The sequence below is a fragment of the Schistocerca cancellata genome, chromosome 9, assembly GCF_023864275.1.
Source record: "Schistocerca cancellata isolate TAMUIC-IGC-003103 chromosome 9, iqSchCanc2.1, whole genome shotgun sequence".
Taxonomy (NCBI): domain Eukaryota; kingdom Metazoa; phylum Arthropoda; class Insecta; order Orthoptera; family Acrididae; genus Schistocerca; species Schistocerca cancellata.
Genome location: NC_064634.1, coordinates 82,940,878 through 82,968,342, shown reverse-complemented (window position 1 = coordinate 82,968,342; position 27,465 = coordinate 82,940,878). Strand labels below are relative to the sequence as shown.

Below are 27,465 nucleotides of genomic sequence, written 5' to 3'. Positions count from 1 at the left end.
CCCTCCTGAACCCACCGATTCCATATTCTGCTAACAGTCATTGGACCTCGACCAACGCGAGCAGCAATGTCGCGATACGATGAACCGCAGTCGTGATAGGCTACAATCCGACCTTTATCAAAGTCGGAAACGTGATGGTACGCATTTCTCCTCCTTACACGAGGCATCTCAACAACGTTTCACCAGGGAACGCCGGTCAACTGCTGTTTGTCTATGAGAAATCGATTGGAAACTTCCCTCATGTCAGCACGTTGTAGGTGTCGCCACCGGCGCCAACCTTGTGTGAATGCTCTTAAAAGCTTATCATTTGCATATCATAGCATCTTCTTCCTATCGCTTAAATTTGGCATCTGTAGCATGTTATCTTCGTGGTCTAGCAGTTTTAATGGCCAGTAGTGTAGTTTCCATCAGCAGCTATAGACTGATGGGGTCGTTGTTCCCAGTCTTGGTAGCATTGCGGAAAGGCTTCAACTGATAGGGTCTTTAACACATCGATAACGGCCTTTCGAATGTTTCCCGAGTTCCAAAATTACGACCTCTTACGAAATTTTTCAATTTCGGGAAAAGAAAATAGACACAGATATTCAGATGAGGTGAATAGGGGACTATGGAACAATAGGAACACCTTTTGAGGTCAAAAATTCGGTGATGGAAGTGGCTGTCTGACATGGGACGATGTCATGATCCACTTGTCTGCAATATCCAGTCTCATTCGATTCAGCCTTTTCATGAGCCCCTCAAGGACATCTTTGTAAAACACTTCGCTGACAGTTTGTGCTTTAGGAAGAAATTCCTTAATCACAATACCCCTACTGTGAGAAAAGTACACCAGCATTGGTTTGATCTTTGATTTGCTCATTTGAGCTTCTTTCGGCCGAGGGTCTCAGTGTGTCACTCCTTACTTTGCCGCTTTGTCTCAGGACCTTATTAAAAACTCTGGGATCGTCACCTGTGATAACATGGCCGAAACATTCGTGATCATAGGCGATCCTCTCAAGTTCAATGCACACGTTTCTTCGATGGTTCTTCCAATCAGTCGTGAGGTTTTTCGGTACCATTTTGGCACAAATCTTTCGCATGTGAAAAATTTCAGTCAAAATTTGAAGTTAAGTGGAAGTGTTTAATAAGTCACGCATCATCATCATCGTTAAACTTCGGTCTGGTCTCACAAGATCTCGCACAAGTTCGACGTTTTCGCCGGTATATGAAATTGGTCTCCCTGAGCGAGTTCCATCTTCAACGTGTTCTCTGACTTTCAAAAATGATCTGTGCCAGCGAAAAACTTGTGCTCTTGATAAGGAGTGTTCCCCGTAGGCCTGTTTGAACTTTGCAAAGGCCAGATTCCCCAAATTTAACACAAAACTTGATGGCATAACGTTGCTCTAATTTCGCTGTTCCATCTTCACAACACAACAAAAACGCAGCTTCACTGATGGCGCTCTTGAAAATCACGTGATGGCCATACAGAGGTGAAACTGGGACTGAGCATCTGGAAGGGATGAATACGTCGGTCTGCACAAGTAGAACAAAACAGCGTTGCCAGGTCGCTCACAGTATTGTCACTCTTATTACTTTGCTCATACACCCCGTATACCGGCTGAGCGCAGTTTGAACCGATTTAAATCGTGGCTGCTTGGTTGCACTTTGTAAACTGAAATGAAATTGTTACACCTCGGCATCTAGGTTTGGCGGGCATGTTGTGTGCCTGACTCATGTTAACATTCGGAAATGTGTACCGTTGTCAGTCAAGTTTAAGCTGCGGCTCTAAGCGCTATTTGGTTAAACCACTGTTAATCTGAAAGGTTGAAAAGATGAAGTTTCTTGATCAACAGTACAGGTTAGTCTCTCGTACACATTTATTCTTGAGTTTTATTCTTGTTTTCTGTGTTTAATAATAAGGTTGCGAGAGCTATTTAAATTGTGCTTTTGTTGCGTGCCCAAAATTAACTGAAATTTCTCGCGTAATTTAACTTCCTGGTCGAGACCAGCTTGTGCCGCAGTAATACGTCTTCCGCTAATTATGTTTAACTTGTTATCGAGCAAATTGCATCTGCATTAAAAAATTGTTGTATCGTTGGAACTATCTCGAACGTTACGAAACTGTTATTGTACGCTCATCGAACTGTAGATTGCACCGTTACCTTTAAAACTTGGCACTCGCCTGTCGTCTGAATTCTATTACATAGTCTTATATCAAGAAAGGAGTTTTTGATTTTATTTTGTGTCATCATCTTAATACTACGTACTTAAAGAAGGTACCCTTTTTCTATGGGGAACTCATTTACCTTTCTAAATTATATGATTTATCAACAATGTGAGATGGCCCGTGTACCCGCATTTGTTATATCTCTTTTAGGTTATCTTTGTATATGTGATCTAGAAGTGCCCGTTGTTGCGTTACCCGATCAGTGTCTGCTGTGACACGTCCAGACTAGTGGGGGGTTTCTGTCCTGTCCCTCAGTGTTACTGGCGAGCGGACCTATTGTGTTCTGTCGAAGCAACTACTCATTGTTATTCCATTGTTAAAACTGTTAACCTTGTTTGTCAGTTTAACGCAGCACTGGGAGGCCTAATAAACTGTGTTAATGCTACGAATGATGTTCAGTTTTGCACTGCCGGTCCTTCCACTCCCCAAGCAAGCAGTGGCGGTAACAACCATCCACGTAGCGACTTCGAATCTAACAACAAGATTACTGTTACCAGTCACAGTTTATTTATCTACACGACGCGTTTCAAAGGTTTAAACCTCCATCATCAGGTGGATATACATTTGTTAGTATAACATACGCGTGTGCTGTGTTACGCTTTTTGGAGGGACTTGTACAACTGTCTAATGGAGAAACAAAACACTCCAGTGGCCACAGGTTTCATGTGCATCCTGTCACATTTTGTGAACAAAGATGGCTTCTCACAAAATACACTACTGGCCATTAAAATTGCTACACCAACAACAAATGCAGATGATAAACGGGTATTCATTGAACAAATATGTTATATTAGAACTGACATGTGATTACATTTTCACGCAATTTGGGTGCATAGATCCTAAGAAATCAGTACCCAGAACAACCACCTCTGGCCGTAATAACAGCCTTGATACGCCTGGTTATTGAGTCAAACAGAGCTTGGATGGCGTGCACAGGTACAGCTACCCATGCAGCTTCAACGCGGTACCACAGTTCATCAAGAGTAGTGACTGGCGTATTGTGGCGAGCCAGTCGCTCCGCCACAATTGACCAGACGTTTTCAATTGGTGAGAGATCTGGAGAATGTGCTGACCAGGGCAGCAGTCGAACATTTTCTGTATCCAGAAAGGCCCGTACAGGACCTGCAACATATGTTCGTGCATTATCCTGCTGAAATGTACGGTTTCGCAGGGATCGAATGAAGGGTAGAGCCACGGGTAGTAGCACATCTGAAATGTAACGTCCACTGTTCAAAGTGCCGTCAATGCAAACAAGAGGTGACCGAGACGTGTAACCAATGGCACCCCATACCGCCGGATGATACGCCAGTATGGCGATGACGAATACACGCTTCCAATGTGCTTTCACCGCGATGTCGCCAAACACGGATGCGACCATCACGATGCTGCTGTAAACAGAAATCCGAAAAAATGACGTTTTGCCATTCGTGCACCCAGATTCGTCGTGAGTACACCATCGCTGGCGCTCCTGTCTGTGATGCAGCGTCAAGGGTAACCACAGCAATGGTCTCCGAGCTGATAGTCCATGCTGCTGCAAACGTCGTCGAACTGTTCGTGCAGATGGTTTCTTGCAAACGTGTCCATCTGTTGAATCAGGGATCGAGACGTGGCTGCACGATCCGTTACACCCATGCGGATAAGATGCCTGTTATCTCGACTGGTAGTGATACGAGGCCGTTGGGATCCAGCACGGCGTTCCGTATTACCCTCCTGAACCCACCGATTCCATATTCTGCTAACAGTCATTGGATCTGGACCAACGCGAGCAGCAATGTCGCGATGCGATAAACCGCAATCGCGATAGACTTCAATCCGTCGTTTATCAAAGTCGGAGACGTGATGGTACGCATTTCTCCTCCTCACACGAGGCATCACAACAATGTTTCACCAGGCAACGCCGGTCAACTGCTGTTTGTGTATGAGAAATCGGTTGGAAGCTTTCCTAATGTCAGCACGTTGTAGGTGTCGCCACCGGCGCCAAACTTGTGTGCATGCTCTGAAAAGCTAATCATTTGCATATCGCAGCATCTTCTTCCCGTCGGTTAAATTTCGCGTCTGTTGCACGTCATCTTTGTGGTGTAGCAATTTTAATGGCCAGTAGTGTATGACAATATTTGGTTATGGCCTCGTGTCTCCTTTGTCGGCAGAGGGCAGTCTGTGAATCTCATTAGGTCCAGCACGCCTCCCTGGGGTGGGCCTTCATTGTGTGAACAAGGCTGACGCTAGTCCGACTGCTCGACAGTGAATGCCGCCCCTGTCTCTCTACCTCCTGGAGATAATAAGAGCAACACATTTTTAATTTTTTGCACTAACTTCAAAGACCCAGACATCGCTGTGCAGCTCGGCTAGCGTTGGAATGCTGGTTATGTTTTACTCCAAAACTTTTGTTTCTCCAATGAGATTGCATCGTGCCACCTAGTTTCATGGCGTCTACAGCCCGTGAAGTCCTGGTAACACTTTAGCTCGTGCCAACCTCATGACGGCAAACTGTTGGTCTTCTACGCAAAAAGTAAGAAATTTGCTTTCCTTTCTCCCATTTTTTCGTAAATTTTATTACATTTCTCGTCTGTGACATTATCAACAGCTAGGGGTCGTTCTCTAAATGTTAAATTTTGTAAAAGTTTGAAGTTTGGCATGGGGAGGGAACTTCTTGGACTTTCGGGTTACGAGTGGCGGAGAAGTTTGGAGAGTTGGAGGAGATGGGAGCTGATGACCGTCTGGGGCTGCTTGGCACACTTTGCTGACCTTGGGCAGATGTGAGTTCCAGCTGTCCGCGTTAGCGTGATCTGTAATCTGAGCATCTCGCTGAACAGCTCTTACGTTTCTGGTACGTAAGTTGTGTTCTGATTTAATTCGGATTTGTATCTTGTTTTGTTAATTCTGTATCCGCGACCTGCGCAGATAAGGATATCTTGGCGCTTCCAGACTGGAAAAGTTTGGAACGTGGGAGATGAGGTACTGGCGGCAGTTAAGCTTTTAGCATGGGTCGTGAGTCATGCTTGTGTACCTCAGTCAGTGGAACACTTGCTGGCGAAAGGGGCGAAAGGCAAATGTTTCGAGGTCGGTCCACCACCCAGTTTTAATCTGGCAGAAACTTTCATTTTGGTGCTTCATTCTCCATGCAGTCTTCCTTTCACTAATGTTCAAAAACTTTTGAGGAAAAGTGTAAAATTTTCGCTGCTTACATTACGGCAGGAAGTTAGAATCCGGTATCGGTAAGTTCAGTAGACCAAAATTTCGCCCTCTGTTTACATCGGAACTACTCGCAAATGTATTCGCGTATTCTTCCGATTATACTGTGCAGCCACTATACGAGGTGCATTCAAGTTCTAAAGCCACCGATTTTTTTCTCCGGACTGGAAAGAGTTAGAAACATGCGCATTGTTTTAAAATGAGGCCGCGTTCATTGTCAATACGTCCCAGAGATGGCAGCGCAGTACGGCAGATGGAATTTTACCAGCAGCGGCGAGAATGAGAACTGTTTTAAATACTTAAAATGGCGACGTTTTCCTTACTTGAACAGCGCGCAATCATTCGTTTTCTGAATTTGTGTGGTGTGAAACCAATTGAAATTCATCGACAGTCGAAGGAGACATGTGGTGATGGAGTTATGGATGTGTCGAAAGTGCGTTCGTGGGTGCGACAGTTTAATGAAGACAAAACATCGTGTGGCAACAAACCGAAACAACCTCGGGCTCGCACAAGCCGGTCTGATCGAGAAAGTGGCGAGAATTGTTTTGGGGGATCGCCGAATACTGTTGAACAGATCGCCTCCAGAGTTGGCATTTCTGTGGGTTCTGCGCACACAATCTTGCATGACGACCTGAAAATGCGATAAGTGTCATCCAGGTGGGTGCCACGAATGCTGACGGACGACCACATGGCTGCCCGTGTGGCATGTTGCCAAGCAATGTTGACGCGCAACGACAGCATGAATGGGACTTTCTTTTCGTCGGTTGTGACAATGGATGAGACGTGGATGACATTTTTGAATCCAGAAACAAAGCGCCAGTCAGCTCAATGGAAGCACACAGATTCACCGCCACCAAAAAAATTTCGGGTAGCCGCCAGTGCTGAAAAAATGATGGTGTCCATGTTCTGGGACAGCGAGAGCGTAATCCTTACCCATTGCGTTCCAAAGGGCACTGCGGTAACAGGTTGCATCCTACGAAAATGTTTTGAAGAACAAATTCCTTCCAGCACTGCAACAAAAACGTGCGGGAAGGGCTGCGCGTGTGCTGTTTCACCAAGACAACGCACCCGCACATCGAGCTAACGTTACGCAACAGTTTTTTCGTGATAACAACTTAGAAGTGATTCCTCATGCTCCCTACTCACCTGACCTGGCTCCTAGTGACTTTTGGCTTTTTTCAACAATGAAAGACACTCTCCGTGACCGCACATTCACCAGCCGTGCTGCTATTGCCTCTGCGATTTTCCAGTGGTCTAAACAGACTCCTAAAGAAGCCTTCGCCGCTGCCATGGAATCATGGCGTCAGCGTTGTGAAAAATGTGTACGTCTGCAGGGCGATTACGTCGAGATGTAACGCCAGTTTCATCGATTTCGGGTGAGTAGTTAATTAAAAAAAAAAAAATTGGAGGCCTTAGAACTTGAATGCACCTCGTACGTTAGATTTAGTTTCTACATCTACATTTACATTTATACTCCGCAAGCCACACAACGGTGTGTGGCGGAGGGCACTTTACGTGCCACTGTCATTACCTCCCTTTCCTGTTCCAATCGCGTATGGTTCGCGGGAAGAACGACTGTCTGAAAGCCTCTGGGCGCGCTCTAATCTCTCTAATTTTACATTCGTGATCTCCTCGGGAGGTCTAAGTAGGGGGAAGCAATATATTCGATACCTCATCCAGAAACGCACCCTCTCGAAACCTGGCGAGCAAGCTACACCGCGATGCAGAGCGCCTCTCTTGCAGAGTCTGCCACTTAAGTTTGTTAAACATCTCCGTAACGCTATCACGGTTACCAAATAACCCTGTGACGAAACGCGCCGCTCTTCTTTGGATCTTCTCTATCTCCTCCGTCAACCCGATCTGGTGCGGATCCCACACTGATGAGCAATACTCAAGTATAGGTCGAACGAGTGTTTTGTAAGCCACCTCCTTTGTTGATGGACTACATTTTCTAAGGACTCTCCCAATGAATCTCAACCTGGTACCCGCCTTACCAACAATTAATTTTATATGATCATTCCACTTCAAATCGTTCCGCATGCATGCTATCCTGGAGGTTTAGTGGCTGGCAGTGTCGATAACCGTGCAGAGTGACAAGTGCGATGTCCCCGACGCATCCCCGTCCGCGGCGTCGTTACGCGAGCGTCGCACTTGGGCCCCCTCCCGGCCGCCAGCCGCGGTGGAGAAGCGCACGCGGCCTCTCCTTGGGACGGCCGTCCCTCTCTCCGCGCTCAGTGCGACGCCGACCTGCCCGCCGGCAACATCATGCATCCAGCCGCAGCAGCCGCCGCCGCCGCCGCACTCCTCGTGAGTACCGCAGCCAGCGCAGCCGGTGGCGGGCTCCAGCAAAACGCTCGAACAGGTGGCCTGCGAGCAGCGAGAGTCGAGCATGGCCTGCCGGTGGAGGAGGATCCCAGACACGTGGTTCACGTCTCGGACCGTGGCGAATCCTCACAAAATGTCGTCGTTCTGCTTCAGGACCTCTCTGACGGTGTTGACCTCCACCAGTGTCACATCTGTTTGTAATCGACTGATTACTGGTCTTCCTCCCGAGCTTAATACCATCAAGTTCGTCCTCTATAAGTTCCGTGTTGTGTAACATAATACTCCTCACTGGTGTACGTAATTGCGGATGTCTTCTACTCCAAACAACCGCTGTCTAGTTTGGTGGTGGAGTAGAAACACGTACTGCTTTGTTTATCTTGTCCAATCATGGCATTCTCGTGTAGTCAAATAAACCGAATAAGCCTATACAACATTTAGTGACCCATTAGGCAGTCTGAATCGTCTCCAGTCCTGATTCAAACTTTCATTTTCACTGATGTTACTCCTCTTAATTCCGACAACATTGGATGTAAACCAGTGAAAATGAAAGTTCACCCAAGACACCAGCTGAGATAGCCTAATGGATCCTGTAAATCCGAGTATAGCATCTACACTTCCTATATTAACAGTACGAATATGTATAGCACAATAACGTTATTATCAGAAGACGTTATGCATGAGACAGAAAATCATCAAAACTGTACCAGGAAAGAAATCCCAGGAATAACAAGTAGGCTTTCGCGGCCAGTATCATGAAGATTAAAAATCTTCTAGGTGCTGTACCGCATCATTGTATAAAATACTTTAATTATAGAGATAAAAACCAACTTTTCGACCGTATTACGACAGCCATCATCAGGACAATACTGGTTTTGCTGGAGGAAAGGTGGCTCTCTTTACTGCAGAACATCGGTTTCAATACGTAACACCTTTTGAAAATATGATCTATTGACACCGAATGTCTGCAATAAATAGAGCCACCTTTCCTTCACCAAAACCAGTATTGTCCTGATGAAGGCTGTTGTAATACGGTCCCAAACGTTGGTTTTACGTTTATAATTAAAGTATTTTATACAATGACGCGGTACAGTACCGAGAAGAATTTTAATCATCAAATTTCAGAAAGTTGTGCCAAAATTTCTCAGCAATATCGCTGTCTCAGCAAGATCACCCATGGAATATTATAAACTTTCAACATCAGTTAAATTCGCAACGGAATAATGTGTGCAAATTTTCGCATCAGTGAGATTAAATGACGAAAATAGATGAAGTTTACTGCAATACTGATTATGCCCATTTTTTAATACTTTTTATTTACTGTGTTCCACAGAAGGGATCTTGAACTGCATTACTACTTCATTCATTTCACATCCAAAAGAAAACGGATCCCTGTAACAGAGATAACTCGATTTACATGATGTAAGGCAGAAGAAACCACTTACAGGAAGGCGAAATCTGTAAAAAAAAAAAAAAAAATTAGGAAACCGGGAAATACGAGTCCAAAACGCACAAATTTTCATTTGCCACGACATGTTCATTACAACAGCATTCAGCTTTCCTTGAGAGATACTTCGCTGATATAATTTCATGTCACTGTATCTTCATGATTTTATCCGCATTACCTGGATGCAACTCAGATCGTAGGAAAATTCAGTTCAATCCATGCGACGTGTATCGAAGTCTCATACAGTCATTGTGACTTTTATTTTAGCCAAACAGGAAACAACACTCTTAGAAATATCTCAAGAACAATTGAAACGGACAAGACTTGTATAATTGGTAAGCTCGATTCTACAACATGTATGCATTTTCAAGAGTTTCTAACAGTGTGCCTGGTAAGCGATGGACTTGATCAACGTGTCTCTTCAGCTTTCTACATAAGATTCGAGCAATTTTACGTTACATGTCACTTCATCGGCAATTGCAAATTGATTGCACTGCGCGAATACATTCTCAGGCATTGCAACATCAAATGGAACCATCTGAGTATTGATCAAGCTATCCCTCAGGGTACGAGTGAATTACGCTGATTTTACAACTAAGAATATGAACAGTTAGTTGAATTTTCTCAGTATACTCTCTGCAGTTCTGGCATGACGTGGTCGATGAGTCGTTGCACTGATGTCAAAAATGCTTTGTTCCAGCTTTTTTTTCAGCATCATCTTCAATAATTTAGACGTGAATATTTTGTTGACATATTCTGTGTTTTTTTTTTTTTTACTGAAATGTTTCTATGCTGCTTCATTGCCATTATTCAATAGGTTATTTTTCTCAATGAACACAACTTTACTACTTTTCTAAATACTTCAAATACAACCATAACTAAGATCCGTATACAAATCAGTAGCGACTAGCAACTCTAATTTGTTTCGTGTAATGTTGTCCATTACGCCCTTCTATTGACTAATAGAAACTCTCTTTTAGCACACGTCGCAAATTTTCACAATATTTAGCAAATGATGGCACATGGTGTCGAAAAAAGAGTACACCTTCAGCTTATGTTCGCGTTTCTTGTGTCCGGAAGTTCGCCTACTTGAGTGGATATACAAGTACTTCACTATTTCATGCACACAGACACGGGATACGTCGTTTCCAGTTAGGGAAATCAATTTAAAATGCATATATGATGTACCTGCCATAATTTTCTGCGAGATGAGACATGGATTGTTATATCATATCCTTCCCGCTTCGATTCAAACTACACGTTCAGTCGAGAGCGACTGATAATTCGAGATAGATTCCAGATGGTCGAGAAATAGCCGTACCTTGTTCCGGTTTTAGTGAATTAGTGGAGGCGAAATGAACTCCAGTGACAAGTTAAGGAGCCAAGATCTATAAATTATCGCATAGCTCGGCATCTTCCCATCTCATATTCCGGCGAGCAAGAGCGCTAATATTGAATAACTACCATTAGACTGTATGTAACATACATGTCGTGTGTACGGGTCTTACTAGGACAGGGAAGAAATGTAACTACAGGAGATGTAAGGAGAATAAATGTTCTGTAATGCATATCCCGAGGAAACGGAACAGTTATTATCATTCTGGCATCAGTTCTGATTATCTATGTATAATAATTTTATTTTCATATGTTCGCTGGATATCATTTGACCAAGGCGCACTTTTCATGGATCCATCAGCTTAAAACAAGGAAAACATGTCATGTATATACGCATCTGTAATTCACGATACCAGAACACTAAAGCACCAGAACGGGATATTTAACGACTGTGTGGAAGTTGTGGTCTTCTGAACAATTTTACTTTGCTTGACTCTGTATTTCTTCGCACACAACTTTATTACTTACATGAAAGAGCTATAATAATTTAAGAGACTTGTCTGTGGTTTTTGTCTTCACAATGTGTTGATTATCTGGTAAAAGGCGTGATTGAGAGCACTTTTGGTGGTTCCTTGATCTCGATATGCACCATGTTTTCCTGTGACTGGCATCCCCCGCAAATCGATAGTATTCCCCTTGAAAATGGGACAAATCTGCCAAGAATATAGCTTTCGGTTCTGAACGAGGTAGGTGGCTGTATGTTCGATCATTCACAAAGTTCTAATTTCTTTAGTAATTCAGAAAGAGCCCATTCGTCGTATCAACGACGGCTATTCGGTGATTGAGAAGACGACCCATGTCCTGCTACTTTAAAGAGTACTGAGTCTCTTGGTACAGATGATTTGGGTACAAGTACGTTATATGTCTAAATAATCGCTATTTTCAGAAAGGAGACGAGCTAGAAAACGGCAAATTCTGCACGGATCACAGACAACCTTGGAATATCAACGACACTATCATAGGCAGAAGCAGAGGTGATGCTGCGTAAGATATGTTGTACTGTTTGCTGCACAAGTACCGAAACCGCTAGGGCCAAAATCATGCATACAGCAGAGCATTTAAAGTGCGTAGTATGAGATAAGGAACCACTGATTAGGGAACGAATATTTATTTATTTTTGAGGCTCCATGGAATCATGCGAGCCGTAGCTAGTTAGTCATAGAACCAAGCAGTATATAGTTTACAGAATGTTCATTAAAAATTTTCAAACAAAAGAATTTATGAAGCACGAAAAACTAAGGGACGGTAGACGAATTAATAAAACATTACGAACAAAGTTATCAACTAGTGCGAGGAACTTTTATATGCATTAGACGTGCGCCACAAGGAAACCATTCAACTTAGATTTGATTTCAATTTTTTTCAGTTCTCGAAGTCTGTTGAAGTTGAAACCTGCTGAGCAGTTCACGTCATTCTGTGTAGTGCTTTAGGAAAAGTCATTCAACTTTTCCGTCTTGTGTTCGCTGAATGAATGTTGCAGTTTCTTCTGAATGAGACAGTATTATCAACGACAAATTCCATGATGCAGTATTTGTACAGGGATGACAGATTTAGAATTCCGAGACAACTGAATAATGGCCGATATACCATTACATTGTCACAACTAGAGAAGACAGTTTCTATCTTCGCGGACAATCTTTTAACACAGACCTACCTCTTCGATGTACATTGTTAAGAAGAGCAGAAAGATAAATTTGAAAACACCTGAAATCGATAGACATATCTCACAGAATGGTTTTGAATCACCAAAGACAATCTACTTTTCTCCCTATGTTAAATTTTCAGTTCTCCAAATGTTACGTTATATTAATAATACCAACTGTAGTGCTAATTATGTAATGTACTTATTTTTTTTGTCTCTATAAAAATGTAGTAATTTCACTTGTAAAAACTCTGTGTCTGTCTCAGTAATATCTGTGACATTCAGTTGTCAACTGACGGTGAACTAAGCTGTCGAAAACCGGACGTCATTAAGTAAATAATAACTGCGGACGTAAGGAAGGTGTTTAATTATTTTTGATTGACATAAACAACCTACAATTGGTGTCAATACCTTAAACGCATAGTAAGCTATTACAAATGGGATCGCTTGTCTGAAAGGGGGCGTACAACGAAGCATAAAACTTTGCAATGACCTCTCAAAAATCGCGGTTGTGTATCGTAGCGTGAGACGTGCGGTTAGGGTCCCACCATCTTCTTCCTATTCAATTTACACTGGCGCTTCATACACCAACAGTTTCATGTTGTCCCACTGGAAAAAATCCAAAGTAATGAGATCTGGCAATAGCGCTAGCCGTTGGGCGAGACTACTCCCCCTGATTCAACAGTGAGGGTGTTAATTGTTGTTAAGGGCATACGGGCAACAATTACGTAGAATGGGCGCACCGTGTTGTTGAAAACACAGTTTCTCGCAGACACGAAGAGATGCAGTCTCCATTAACGGTAGCGAAGCGTAATTACTTTTGAGAGGTTGTAGACCAAGAAAAACCCTTAACTCACTCATGACTGTAAAAAAAGTACAGAAATAAACAGGACAATAATGGATACTGCCTGATAATTAGCAGTCAAATAACCAGCACCATACTTTATGGTGAGGAAATGACATAAAAACTAAACTGTTGTGCTCGACAAGTTCATACAGATAAAATGCAAAAGAGAACAAACGCTGCAGCTGATATTAAAAACTTGAGTATCATATGGCTCTGAGCACTATGGGACTCAACTGCTGTGGTCATAAGTCCCCTAGAACTTAGAACTACTTAAACCTAACTAACCTAAGGACAGCACACAACACACAGCCATCACGAGGCAGAGAAAATCCCTGACCCCGCCGGGAATCGAACCCGGGAACCCGGGCGTGGGAAGCGAGAACGCTACCGCACGACCACGAGATGCGGGCTTGAGTATCATATGTTAGACAGTACATAAAAACAACATTTTAGATTAATTAAAATTCTGTGCCACATTTCTTTGTTGACGCGGTAGTTGCAACTCAGCTATAAAATTATAGATGTAATGATGATGTCGGGACCAATGTGGTGAGAAACAATAACTGCACCAAAACGTCTACCAGTTTTTGCAGGAAGCAAATGCAGATTTCGCTTGGATATGTCAGTAAAATTAATTTCGTGAACAATTGAAATAACATCTAATGAAGTCCCTAAGAACGAGAGGGGATGACGTTGATGTTCTCGACGAGATAAATTCGACGACAAGGGGGCCCCTGAATACGAAGGGCTTCTGATTTTGCTTTAGTGTGTCAGTTTTTTGTCAATAAAATACAAAATGTTCATTTACGACTGTTAGTTCCTAATGTTGACCCTAAGTTTTTGGAACACTGTGTATTTATCACCTGATCCTACTGACGTATAGATTAGTGGCGGTATGTTAACAAAAAAATGGTTCAAATGGCTCTGAGCACTATGCGACTCAACTTCTGAGATCATCAGTCGCCTAGAACTTAGAACTAATTAAACCTAACTAACCTAAGGACATCACACACATCCATGCCCGAGGCAGGATTCGAACCTGCGACCGTAGCGGTCGCGCGGTTCCAGACTGAAGCGCCTTTAACCGCACGGCCACACCGGCCGGCGGTATGTTAACACATCAGTAATCGAAACGAGTGCGCAGAAAATAATGAAGTCAAATGCCGTCGTTTTCGAGGCTGAGTGTTTTTCGATAAAGCAGAAAAGGAAGACTGGATTTGTTCCACTTGTGTAACCTTTCTTGTATTTGCGAACTATAGCTCTGAATTTCGTCGATCTCCGTATTTGGCAAACTGTCAACCGTTTACGAAATGATTATTATCACATACAGAACTGCTACCTTATTAATGATATTTCTCTGCCGATTTCCTTTCTAGTTCTGAATGCAAAATAATCTTCGTTTCCAGTGCTGTTCAGTTCTATTGGTTTGTAAACTGAGTGAAAGGAAGTGCGAATGTCTTTGAGACACTTCCTGTAACATGCTAACTAAAACAAATTGTACTTACGCTATATCTTCAGCTGCAGAGTGCTTTGGGGATGCTGTAAGTGGAAATGGGTTGCATGTGACGGCAGAGTAGGTTCTTGCATTGTTCGATAACGAGATACAGTGTCAATCGTATCAGGCGAATCTTTTCATCCTACAAAAACATGCCCATATCCCATTCAGCCGCCGAATTAACAAGAAAATAAGTTCCAAATACGGGCGAGTGATTGGTCGTTATTATCAGGTACTAAGGTGGCAGGGAAAAACTGAAGGCACAGAAAATATCAATGTTATATGCGTGATACCGAAGGCTAGAGAACTGAAATAGTATAGCTATCCAAACGCGTAACTCTCAGTCAGTGGCTTAGTTCCCAATGAATATTTTCCAGCAACTGTCTTAGTATGTATTTTCAAAAAATATATTGCTGATATAGCCCACGTAGCAGACACACGGCGTCTCTGAAAATCATAAACATGTTTTTTGACTCATAATTTTATCGGTAGCGACGTCAAGTCTTAGTTGCGCAAAAAATTGTTTATGTGTATGACCTTCGGAAGGTTTCATTTCCATTAGCGTATTACTTCATAAAGAGACAGTACATATATGTCACTATGTATGTATTTTCTTTAGCTGCTACTTTATAATGAATGTAGTATTTCTGTTGTTACATCATTTAGAGATGTAACATTAGATTTAAGATGGGGTATTATTTCGTTCTCTTACATTATTATCTACAGAACGCCGTTATTTACACGGTAATCAAAAGCCTTATTAGAGCCCAGAAAGGCCGAGTGCATTTCTTTATTAAATTCACGGTGCTTCACAATGTTACACAATACTTTACGTAACTAGGAGCACAACGGGTAAGACAAAACTAGGAAATACACCCGCGCTGGATGAATGTTGTATAATGTTCAGAAACGACTCACACATTTTTTTCTGTTACAACGGAAATCTGATGATTAGCAACACGCAACCGATTACTTTTACAATTCGATGATCTCCGTAACCTACACCTAATAACGCGTAAGACTCTGTATTTCCATGTTAACCGCAACTGTTGTAACATATTTTGCGTAAATGCCTCGTCGCCAGTGGTTAGAACAATTTTATCTGTCATAAGTTCAAGCCGGCCGGTGTGGCCGAGCGGTTCTAGGTGCTTCAGTTTGGAACCGCGCGACCGCTACGGTCGCAGGTTCGAATCCTGCCTCGGGCATGGATGTGTGTGATGTCCTTAGGTTAGTTAGGTTTAAGTAGTTCTAATTTCTAGGGGACTGATGACCTCTCTACATGGCCTCAGAGAAGTTTTCTTTCGCAACAGTCTCAGTAACAAACAGGGTTGTTAGTGGTGTAAGAACAGACCACTAGTACCTCAATATTTATCCACTTCAGTATGGTATTTATTTTGTCTCTGTGTCTAACAGTCTTCCCACAAGCACGTTACATAAATTACTTCCTGATGTTTTCTAACTACACTATTAAGTGGACTACGCCCGTCAGTATAGACTAACCGTTTTGCGTCCAAGCGTCTACACCTCAGTTCAAAAATGGTTCAAATGGCTCTGAGCACTATGGGACTCAACTGCTGAGGTCATTAGTCCCCTAGAACTTAGAACTAGTTAAACCTAACTAACCTAAGGACATCACAAACATCCATGCCCGAGGCAGGATTCGAACCTGCGACCGTAGCGGTCTTGCGGTTCCAGACTGCAACGCCTTTAACCGCACGGCCACTTCGGCCGGCTACACCTCAGTACCTGACCTGTGTCCACGCGAAAACAACTATTAATGGCTTGCTCTTGCCACATGTACTTGGAGATACTAACCAACCTAAAAACATACTATTCCTAATAGCTATTATAATTGGTATGCAAATGAAGTAAATACTGAGGTAATGTTATTCAATACACTATCTTTAGTCACCAATAAAAATATCTGCACTTTACAGATAAAACACTGTTTTGAATCCACTGGTGCATTTTCGGTTACAGAAAGAGTAAAATGTTTGGAGCGGACAAAATTTGTAAAGAACGTAGATAGTGTAACGTTGAGAGACGAGTTTCAGCAGGGAAGAGAGAATTCACTGCTGTCTAAGGAGACAAGGAGTTTCGGCGCAGCAGAGGTAAAATCACGAGAACTGAAGAGATCTCAGTATACTCTTTGGATTCGACGTGGTAAACTCAGCATCTAAAGTACTGTTCTACACGGACGTACGAACCTTTGTGTAGAATTGAATTGCCGTGGAAAACACGATCTTTGCCACATTTACTGCAGAGCATACACTTACCCTCGCAGCAGCAATTGTATGTTCTGGAAAGGCACAAATTCCACTCACAAAATTTTGATTTTTTTTTCTTTTTTGAAAACACTTTTATTGGGCTCTGTAGCTGATAATGTTTTAGGAAACTGTGACTGAAGAAACGAAGAAATTAATGTATCTGTAGAAGTTTTGTTTCCTGAAATTATTGACAGCTAAACATTTTATGGGTAAATATTTGAAAGCAAATGATAGAACAATGAATTTGTAATACTGCTATTTTATACATTTTGTTTGTAAAACTTCTATAAACATATCTTAAAAAAAGACAGAAAAGGGACTTGGCTATCGAGAAGCGGAAATATGTCTATTCAACGACTACTTTCCTTAGTAATATCATCTTGTGGTCCATCCATTAACACAACATCTTGATTCAGGAAGTGTACAAATACTGTGAAATTGACAAATAGCTGATGAGCCAATACATTTAATACGTTTACTTAAGTGCTGGTCAACTTTTCGAACGCAATACAGCAACTATTCTGCGCGGTAGAGCTTCGAAAAGTCCTTGCTACGTCACTGGAGGTATGTGGCACCAGATGTATCGGCACAGGTCACGCAGTACCCGTAAGCTATACGCCGTTGCTTCTGCGGCCACGGAGCTAGCGCCCGATAGTGTATGTGGCGGAACCGTCTATAGTATTTCGTGACTTTAATTAGTTATAAATGATATTTCAGGTAGATCAAAAAAATATATATAAAACCAGTTACCTATTGTCAGCACAACAATTTGTTCGATCTCAAAAATGATTATCCCGGCTAATATTTGTCACTCTGCTAAAGGAATCTCCGCTTGACGTTGTGTAGAAATGTTGCCTGTAAAGGCGTGTGAGTGGCACTAAATTGCATATCATTTATCAGATTTTACACACCGAGCGAGGTGGCGCAGTGGTTCAACACTGCACTCGCATTCGGGAGGACGACGGTTCAGTCCCGCGTCCGGCCATCCTGATTTAGGTTTTCCGTGATTTCCCTAAATCACTCCAGGCAAATGCCGGGATGGTTCCTTTCAAAGGGCACGGCCGACTTCCTTCCCTGTCCTTCCCTAATCCGATGAGACCGATGACCTCGCTGTCTGGTCTTCCCCAAAACAACCAACCAACCAAGATTTTACACAACCGTTACTTAAAATCGAAGCACTTTTCTCTAGATAAGGGAACATTTAGTCCCAAAATACTACCCGCGCACAATACTGACGTATGTCTCCTATTAAAATATTTCATGTAAATCGTCCGAAATATTTAGGCTTCATACATCAGCAAATAAGAAATTGATATTACGTAACGTGCTATGAGCACTATTTTTAAAGAGTCAATCTGAGTTGAATTCTGTCTTTTAAAGTAGATTCGGGACCACCGGTGCACATTTATTTCCATTCATTTATATCTAACAACATTTATTTTTTTTAAATTCTCGATTCAAAACTGCCGCGGAGATATTTTTGCTAAGATGGCGGCAGACACACGATCTTCAATTTGACTACTGTTATTCTCGATTCCTTTTATATCAAGTTAATATATTCAGATAAAAGTCTTTAAGCCTTTTGTTCTCTACCCTTTATCATTTGAAGTTATTCTCAATGAAAAATGTTTCATATTTTTTATACCAGCTAATAGTAAACTCCGCTGTTAAGTTACTAGCGCTAATGTCTGCGCTCCTACTTGCGGAGCAAAAAAGTAACACTTAAAGACATTAATTAAATTGGATTGCAACTGAATTAAATACAAATCCACGTCTAGACAATAGCGACTCTATTTTTCAAATAACAATTAACAATACAGTTACAGGTTTTCTCTTTACAGACCTCACACGTCGCACGTCCGAACAGTTACTGAAACACAATTATCACAGATAACAAAAAAAGATTATAATTGTCGTTGTCTATGGATGTAGTTCTCTGATAATAGTTTTAATTCACACAGAAATTAAATTATTACAGAAATAATGAAATAATTAAAGTCATTTTATACGATACAGTCTTTTTTATACGTAGTATCGATAATATTTGTTAAAGTTTGTACACTTAGTTCATTTTAACATTTTGTGGCTAGAACATAGTGTCGTGGATATTACATGTACCATACGTGTTCCATCGGGTTCAGATCAGGGCAATTTGGAGATCAAGATACCTACGTGAGTTCACTGTCACGTTTCTCAAACTACTGTAGCACGATTGTGGCCTTTTGACACGGACAGTTATTCTGTCTGAAGATGCCATCACCTTCTGGATAGAAAAAGCGACAACGGTCCTAGGTGGTCTGCAGTAATGTTTACGCAACCCACAGCCGTCATGGCGCCTTCGATTACTATCACAGGTCCCATGGCAACCCGGGCGGAAGTCTTCCATAACATAATACATGCTTCACCCACCTGCGTTCGTGGTGCTCTGCATGTTTCGAGCAGCAGTCCGTATCGAGACACGACCGTTGCCCTGGTGTGAACGGGACGCGATTCACCCGACCGGGCGACGTATTTGAATTGGCTCCAGAATGAGATTTTCACTCTGCAGCGCAGTGTGCGCTGAAATGAAACTTCCTGACAGATTAAAACTGTGTGCCGGACCGAGACTCGAACTCGGGACCTTCGCCATTCGCGGGAAAGTGCTCTACCATCTGAGCTACCCAAGCAGGACTCACGGCCTAGGTTCGCAGAAGAGCTTCTGTGAAGTTTGGAAGGTAGGAGACGGGGCACTGCCAGAAGTAAGGCTCTGAGGACGGGGCGTGAGTCGTGCTTGAGTAGCTCAGTGGGCAGAGCACTTGGCATTGAAAGGCAAAGGTCCCGAGTTCGAGTCTCGGCCCTGCACGCAGTTTTAATGTGCCAGGAAGTTCAGGTTTGAATTGGTCCAGGCGCGATTATACCGCGGCAACCGTAACTGACTACGGCGTTGGGCCAATTTGGGAGCACGTAAAGGTCTTCCGCTACGGAGCCCCCACGCTCTACAATGAGCACTACGCGGTTTGCCCCAAAACACTTACACTTGTGCCTACTGCAGCACTGTGCTCTGTCGTCAGATATGCAGCAGATCGCCTTCTGTCTTGCTTTACAGTGCCTCCGACCTCCACATTCTGTGGTGAGGCGTAGACGTCCAAGACCTTGTTGCCCAGCCGCGGTTTCTCCGGCCTTCGACAACATCGCCGTCTGCGAGGCGCACGTTGCCAAGGCGCCGGGTCGTAACAATCTGTCCCTTGTTAAAGTCGCTTGCGACAGTAGATTTCCCCATTTACGACCCGTACCGTCTCCACAACGATCCCCCATTAGCTTCTGCTCCGCTTTCTTACTTTCCTTATCGAGTCAAATGCACCCCCCCCCCCCCGCTTCAGCCCCCTTCCCCTCACCACACCGCCTCCCCCCCCCCCCCCCCCCCCACTGGCACCTAGCGGCATTCAACCTTGCGGACCGAACGAGATGGCGCAGTGGTTAGCACACTGGATCCGCATTCGACACGGCGGCGGTTCAAGCCCGCGTCCGGTTTGGTTCAAAATGGTTCAAATGGCTCTGAGCACTATGTGACTCAACATCTAGGGTCATCAGTCCCCTAGAACTTAGAACTCCTTAAACCTAACCTAACCTAAGGACATCACACACATCCATGCCCGAGGCAGGATTCGAACCTGCGACCGTAGCGGTAGCGCGGTTCTAGACTAAAGCGCCTAGAACCGCTCGGCCACACCGGCTGTCCCTGATTTAGGATTTCCGTGATTTCCCTAAACTCTTCAGGCAAATTCCGGGATAGTTCCGTTGGAAGGGTACGGCCGACTTCCTTCCCCATTCTTCCCTAAACCGATGGGACCCAAGACCTCGCTGTTTGATCCCCTCTCCTCAAATCAAACAACTAACCAACCAACCTTGCGGTGGGCAGTGGTCATAATGTTTGGGCTCATCAGCGTGTCATAACATAAACTGTGTCTTGATAGCAAAACTTACGTAAGCAAGTGATACTACCTTACTAGAACGGCCTATTATAATAGACGGTATACACTGAATGTTGTACAAAACTTTTGTAACGGTCACAGTTAATAAAATGTTCCGGGCTGTTACACCGTGGTCTAATGGGTGTATCATTTAAACCCAACGTTTCGTCCCCATTTGCGGAGGACATTTTCAAGGAGCATCGTGGCCTCTTAGAATGTCCGATTCACACTGTGTGTCGCTACTGACTGAAGCAAAATTCCACTCCCACGCGCTTCTGTGCAGTGACGTGACGTCACAAGATGGATGATACCTTCGTTTTGTGGCGTCATGGCATAGACGAACTGGGTTGTTTTCACAAACATCAACGGAATCAATCCGAAGATTCAGCTTACCGCGAAGGAAGAAGCAGGCGGAAGGTTAAATTTTCTATATGAGCTAGGTTTCAAGAAAGATAGTAGCTTACGCCACACGGTTTACCGAAAACCAACACACACAGACCGTTCTAGACCGGTTTCGAACCGCCACGCACAACAAAAGCGAGGCATCATTAACACGTTGGCGGATAGAGCTAGGAAAGTGCGAACCAGAGCTGCTTGACGCGGAATTAAAACATACCACCAGCGCGCTGCTCAGAAATGTCACTGGGGCGCTGAAACAAACGTACGTTAAGACTGGTGCGATCAAATCGTTGCGATGCACAGGGCCTGTGAAATCGAAAGTTTTCCTGCCTTTCATTAAGGACGTTACTGACGGCGTAGGAAAACATCTTGACAAACCGGAACATCGTGGTAATCTACAAACGCACCCGGTAGATACAGGATCACCTACAATTTGCCAAGGATGCTCGCCAACCGGTGCAAAAAGCAGGAATTTATAGGATTCCTTGTAGCTGTGAGGAGTTGTATGTGGGTACTACAGAAACAACGGGCAAAAAAATTACTAGAGCACAACAAGAGTAATTGCAGAAGGGGGGAAGTTCACGTGCTTTTCAGCCACGAGACCACCACATTCATTTTGACAGGACTCACCTACTGGCAGCCACAAGTGGATACCATGAGAGGCTATACAGAGAGGCCATAGAGATTGTAAAACACCCCAAGAATTTCAGTAGGAAGGATGAGCGAGTGAAATTGAATGACATTTGGATCCTGGTGTTGAAGAAAATGCGTACCAGTCTTCCACCTTGGGATGATGGCAACAGCGGACTAGGGCAATCGACAAAGGCCAATTGCGCTCCCGTATTCAAAATATGTGACGTCACGCCACTGGGCGGAAGCAAGCGTAAACAGAATTTTGTTGCAGTCATTAGCGAGCCAGGATGTAAATCGGACACTCGAAGGTACGATCCCCCTTGAAAATGTCTTCCACAGATGGGGACGAGACGTTGGGTTTAAACGTGAAATCCACTCGATCACGTCGTAATAGCCTGGAACATTTTATTAATTATGATATTTCAGGTTTTGAAAGTTCAGTTTTGCAATTTGTAAAGATACTTACAGACATAGACCATAAAGCTTAATAGTGTAGCATCTAAAGAACAAAAAGGAAGACATCTATAAAAATTCATGTGCACCATATTTATGTGTATAACAGACATGCTCCATGAATAATAAAAGGCTGGTATATTTTAGGACAAGCATGTCCATTGTTAAAAAAAATTAAGATGCATTTGTATGCCGGAGCTGAATACGAATTGGCACCACGTAACAACCGCCACTCGGATCTTAGGCTGGTACATTCACACAACAGTTAGAGATTAAAGGGCGACGTTCATGAAAAACACACGCTATTTAAAAGATGCACCAAATCCACAATTTTGAAGATACGGCATTGAAATTTTGTACCGTGCTTTACATGAAATTAGCACATTTACTGTTAAGTTCCTAGGATTATATACATTAAAGTTTTGAATGTGGCTGTGTGGTCAGCGACCGTTTACAAAATAAGATTAAAGCAATAGCAGCGTCGGTCACAAAAAAGTCTTTTGACCTAGCTTTCGGCACTGCATCAGACTCCGATGCTATCGTAGCTCGACACGTGTGAGCAGCCAATAGTGGCTTGCCTTCTATGTATTCTATTTCAAAAATTTTGTGACTAAAGCTTTATCGCTTGATATTAATTTTTTACGTGACACGCCAGTTTGAGTGTTTTACTTCTGATGAAGGCACTCATAGCAGTGCCGAAACCTAGTTCAAAAGGCTTATTTGCGACCGAGGGGTACTATTGCTTTAACATTATTATGTATATTAAAATTTTTTAACTTCCTAAAAACTTTTATCTAAGGATAATATATGTACCTCTTTCTCAGAAACTGTTCGAGGAGAGTTCTACAAAATTTTCTCCGTTTAATCTCTTCGGATATATTAAGCTTCTCTCATGTGGTTTCTTAAAAATATCGAGTAGGAAAATTTTAATAATCTTTTAATTATAATTCTGTGATATAATATAAAATTCACCCAAAATTCGAAGCACTTTGCTCCATATTTCAGCTTATACTCAGAATTTCAAAATTTACTCTTGAGACAACATTTATTGGGTTTATAGAAATAAATATACAAAATTTCATAATTATAATCTTCGTATATTGTGAGAAAAAGGTACATAAACTTTAAAAGACACGATCTTCATGAAATACAACCAAACGTTTTTTCTTATGTCACTCTTGAGAAGCCCGAGGTTCCTCTTTCCCTTCAAGGCTTCTCTTCTAGTTCCTTGTTTTCTGCCTTCTTTCTTACACCAGGTCTTAAACTGAGTTTTCAATTACAGAGAGGCACTGTAAGTCTACATTTACATGTTTTGAGTGAAATTTCCCATCTTAAAGCCCATTGTCTGTATTACATTCATCCTCCCTACATTCCCATCATAAGTTGCAATTATGACACCTATAACAGATGAAAATGTGGTTTTAGGGTATAGTTTCCATATGAGTGAATTTAGAGACTCATTTGGATTGTGCCTTTTGTTATGAAACACTTTTTCGGAAGTTCAGGATCGGCCATAAATCTGTAAGTGGGCTTGACAACATCCAGGATACAAATTGGAAGCCACTCTTTGCGAATGTTGGAGTTGTTACCTGTCTGAGGCAAAAATATTGAAGTGTTGCTTTAAAAAGTGGGCATGTCAAAAACATCGCGTCACACATTTCATTATTTTTCAGGCACTTCCGATGCGATTTCATCATTAAAACTTTGGGAACTGATTGTCCATGAGCCCTGCTAATAAACAAAAAAGAAATTGAAAATTTACATTTACGGTCAATTTCATGAACGTCCGTCCTCCCTTAAGTTCAAGCAGAAATAACTCCAGAGGAAAGTGGATAGTTATTAATATTATTTTTCCATTTCGTCCGTCTCAGTGCCATTGATATAAATTTCAGCTGTAGTCCTTAACGGTTTCGGGCTTCGCTCCCGTTTTTAGACCACACAACTTGCTATTAACCGCAAATTATTCATACAATATGGTGCCAAAAAGCACAGCAAAGTATATAGCGGGCAAGAAGTGCCCTCATTGATCTGACAACCAGTCAGTAGCAAAGGGCCCATAGGCTAAGATCTGTGAGGGTAGTTGTTGCCCGCTATGTACTTTACTGTGCTTTCTGGTACCATAATTTAGGAATAATTGCGGTTAACAGCAAGGTGTATGATTTAAAAATGGGTGTGCCAGCTCCCGAAGCCGGTAACCACTACAGCTGAATGTTATATTTGTGCAACTAAGACTGACGCAATTTAAAAAAAAAAGAATTATCCAATTTAGTCAGTACTGAATGGTTGCGGACCTACCATCCGGTAGCAGTAAATTTCGAATACGCAAGAAATAATTACATACGGCAGACGGGAGACGGGGTGCGGTACGAAGGACTCTATTGAAGCGTCTATTCTTCGAGAATCGCTCCCTTTCCACGAGTCACTCTGCAGCCTTCGAAAATAGCAGGCGAGTTTTAGTCGTCATTTATTATTATATCTGAAAAATTGCAACAGACAAAGGCTATACAAATTCTGAAATCTAGCAGAACAAAAAATCTGATTGAATTTTAAATATTGCTTTATTCAACTTATTTTAAACATTAAGTTAGAAACTCATGCGAACCGCAATATGTTGAGCTTTTGGTACGTGCCATTATCATAATGCAAAGGGTCATTGTGATTGCACGACGGAGTTCAATCATTTCGTCAATCGGGAGACTGCATTGTAACATGTATAGCCCTGAAACCTGCTCGTCAACCTTGCTACTGTTAGCAGGTGAGGCGGAGAAATTTTTAATTTTGCCAGCAACAAGAACTACAGAGCAAGGCTGTAGGGAGAACTGCTAACGTCTCATCAGTAGCCGTAAAGCAGCCAGGAGAAAGCTAATGAGTTAATTAAGGAAAGGCAGCGGAAGGAAGTAACTGCCTCTAAGTACATCTTCCACAAATCAAAGCTAATTCTGCCGACCGTTTGCCCTGTGGCGAACGCACTCACCGCACAGTAGTCTGGAGTAATCACACAGCGACGCTATGTTTTGAAGCGCGCCAATCAGTGACAAAAAGTTGTAAGATGAGGGCACCGTATTATGAACACACTGCGAGAACGGGACGAATTAAAATAGTGCTGCGCAAAAGAAATAAGCGTAAAATTAGCTATGCTAACCAATAATAAGTATTCTTGGAACACGTTCAGCCTTATTATTTATTCATTGCCTTGCGTTTCGAATGCGATTAAAAATGCGGTGAGGACGTGCTTACTGAGTCATCAGCGAATACATTAACGTTCACGACTGCAACGCATCTCGTAGGCTTGATAAATAATGAAATATCATCTCTAAGAGATGTTGTTCACTTCGCTCGTCGGCAGATCGCCGAGGAAAGGTGATGCTCGACTTGGACTGGGTGATTCTGAATTGAGGTCCAGACCTACAATGGGTACCAGGAGATGATGGTAACAGGGGCAGCGAACGTGCAGACCAACTGGCAAATGGGACACAACATATATTTCCCACTGACATACCTGTACTCCTATAATTTTCATACTACACCCGAAAAAAAAAAAGAGAAAAGGCTCTGTGCTCTATGGGACTTAACTTCTGAGGTCATCAGTCCCCTAGAACTTAGAACTACTTAAACCTAACTAACCTAAGGACATCACACACATCCATGCCCGAGGCAGGATTCGAACCTGCGACCGTAGAGGTCTCGCGGGTCCAGACTGTAGCGCCTAGAACCGCACGGCCACTCCGGCCGGCCCCTAATACGCTGTCCAAGATGTGATTGTTTCCTCTTTGGTGAGGACACTGTACATATAGTAGAAGAATGTGATAAATACAATTATCCAAGATTAATTACACTGTACAGTATTTTAAAAATTACAGATTATTTTCCTCTTAGTGTAACTCTTGATTTTGTGAATAGGGTTTACCAAAATATCTAAAATTTCAACCACCTTCGTAAAGGGGAACTTTCAAAATCTGAGTGGCTTTTCTTGTGTTTTATTATAAATACTTCTGTATATATAAAAAATTGTGGCTTTGATTGTAATACTGCAGTCAGTCTAATTTACTTCATAGACTAATCTTTTCACACAGCTGTTCGCTTATCTTTATACAGTTTGGTTATGTAATACATTGTGTTCAGTATTTTGTACTGAAATCAGACGGTTGTCCTTCCGTGTCATTGTCTGACATATCTACATCTGGCGAAGCGAACTTTGTCCCAATCCATTTATAAAGGATTGGGATCGAGTTAGTATTTTTATCGGAGAGAACGCGCAGAAAATATGAGTCTATGTAAACTCTGATAATAAATTCATAGTGGCTGTGGAATCAAAAGAATAAGAGTTCATGTTTAGAAATAAGAGGAGAATAGGGAAAACTGCAGAGAAAAGTGAGTGAAATGCAATATGCGTAGAAAAAAGGTGGTCATATTAAAGACGTAAAATGAAGGAAATCACCTCTGTTCTAAAACCTGGCTTCGGTGGAATCGAAAGAAACTTCGCAAGAGTAATTTTAGGGAAACAGATAACGTGCTACCCGTATACTATTGCTCATCTACTTTTAAAAAATAAGATTTAGAGCTACTATTAAATGAAATTGAATTGTTGCCTTGTGCTGAATTAGTAATAAACAAAATTATGACAGAAATAAGGAGTCAAAATGACAACTCGATAAGTTACAGAGGTCAAGAAGGTGTGTGTATAATACATGAATGAATTCGGTTGACAAGTATCAAAATCACTTTGTGAAGCAAAGATAACTGTACTGTAGACCACATTGGGTGGCACAAAAATTTCTCTCACAATACAGATTGTAGGTGTTACACATCAGCATACAACTACTTGACTGTGAATTGCTTAGTAAATGTTTTTTTTTCTAATTACTGAACAATACGGGCAATACAACGCAGCCACCTCGAACACATTTGGGAATCTGTTGGCTGGTGCAAAATGGTTCAAATGGCTCTGAGCACTATGCGACTTAACTTCTGAGGTCATCAGTCGCCTAGAACTTAGAACTAATTAAACCTAACTAACCTAAGGACATCACACACATCCATGCCCGAGGCAGGATTCGAACCTGCGACCGTAGCGGTCACGCGGTTCCAGACTGAAGCGTTTTTAACCGCACGGCCACACCGGCCGGCGGCTGGTGCATCATTGACTTTTATTTGAACTGCTTTATTCCACTAACAATATTCAATGCACCTGAGGTCCTTCTGATGATGAGTATTTGT

General features: G+C 42.5%; 1 protein-coding gene across 1 annotated transcript in view; it reads left to right on the top strand.

The window, feature by feature from the left end:
* The first annotated feature begins 7,637 nt into the window (after nt 1–7,637).
* Nucleotides 7,638–27,465, top strand: part of LOC126100145 (cuticle protein 19-like) — a 569,033-nt gene continuing 549,205 nt past the window's right edge. Inside the window, exon 1 of the mRNA XM_049910685.1 lies at nt 7,638–7,705. Coding sequence (XP_049766642.1) covers nt 7,664–7,705 — 42 coding nt within the window. The 5' untranslated portion in view covers nt 7,638–7,663. The remainder of the gene's footprint in view (nt 7,706–27,465) is intronic.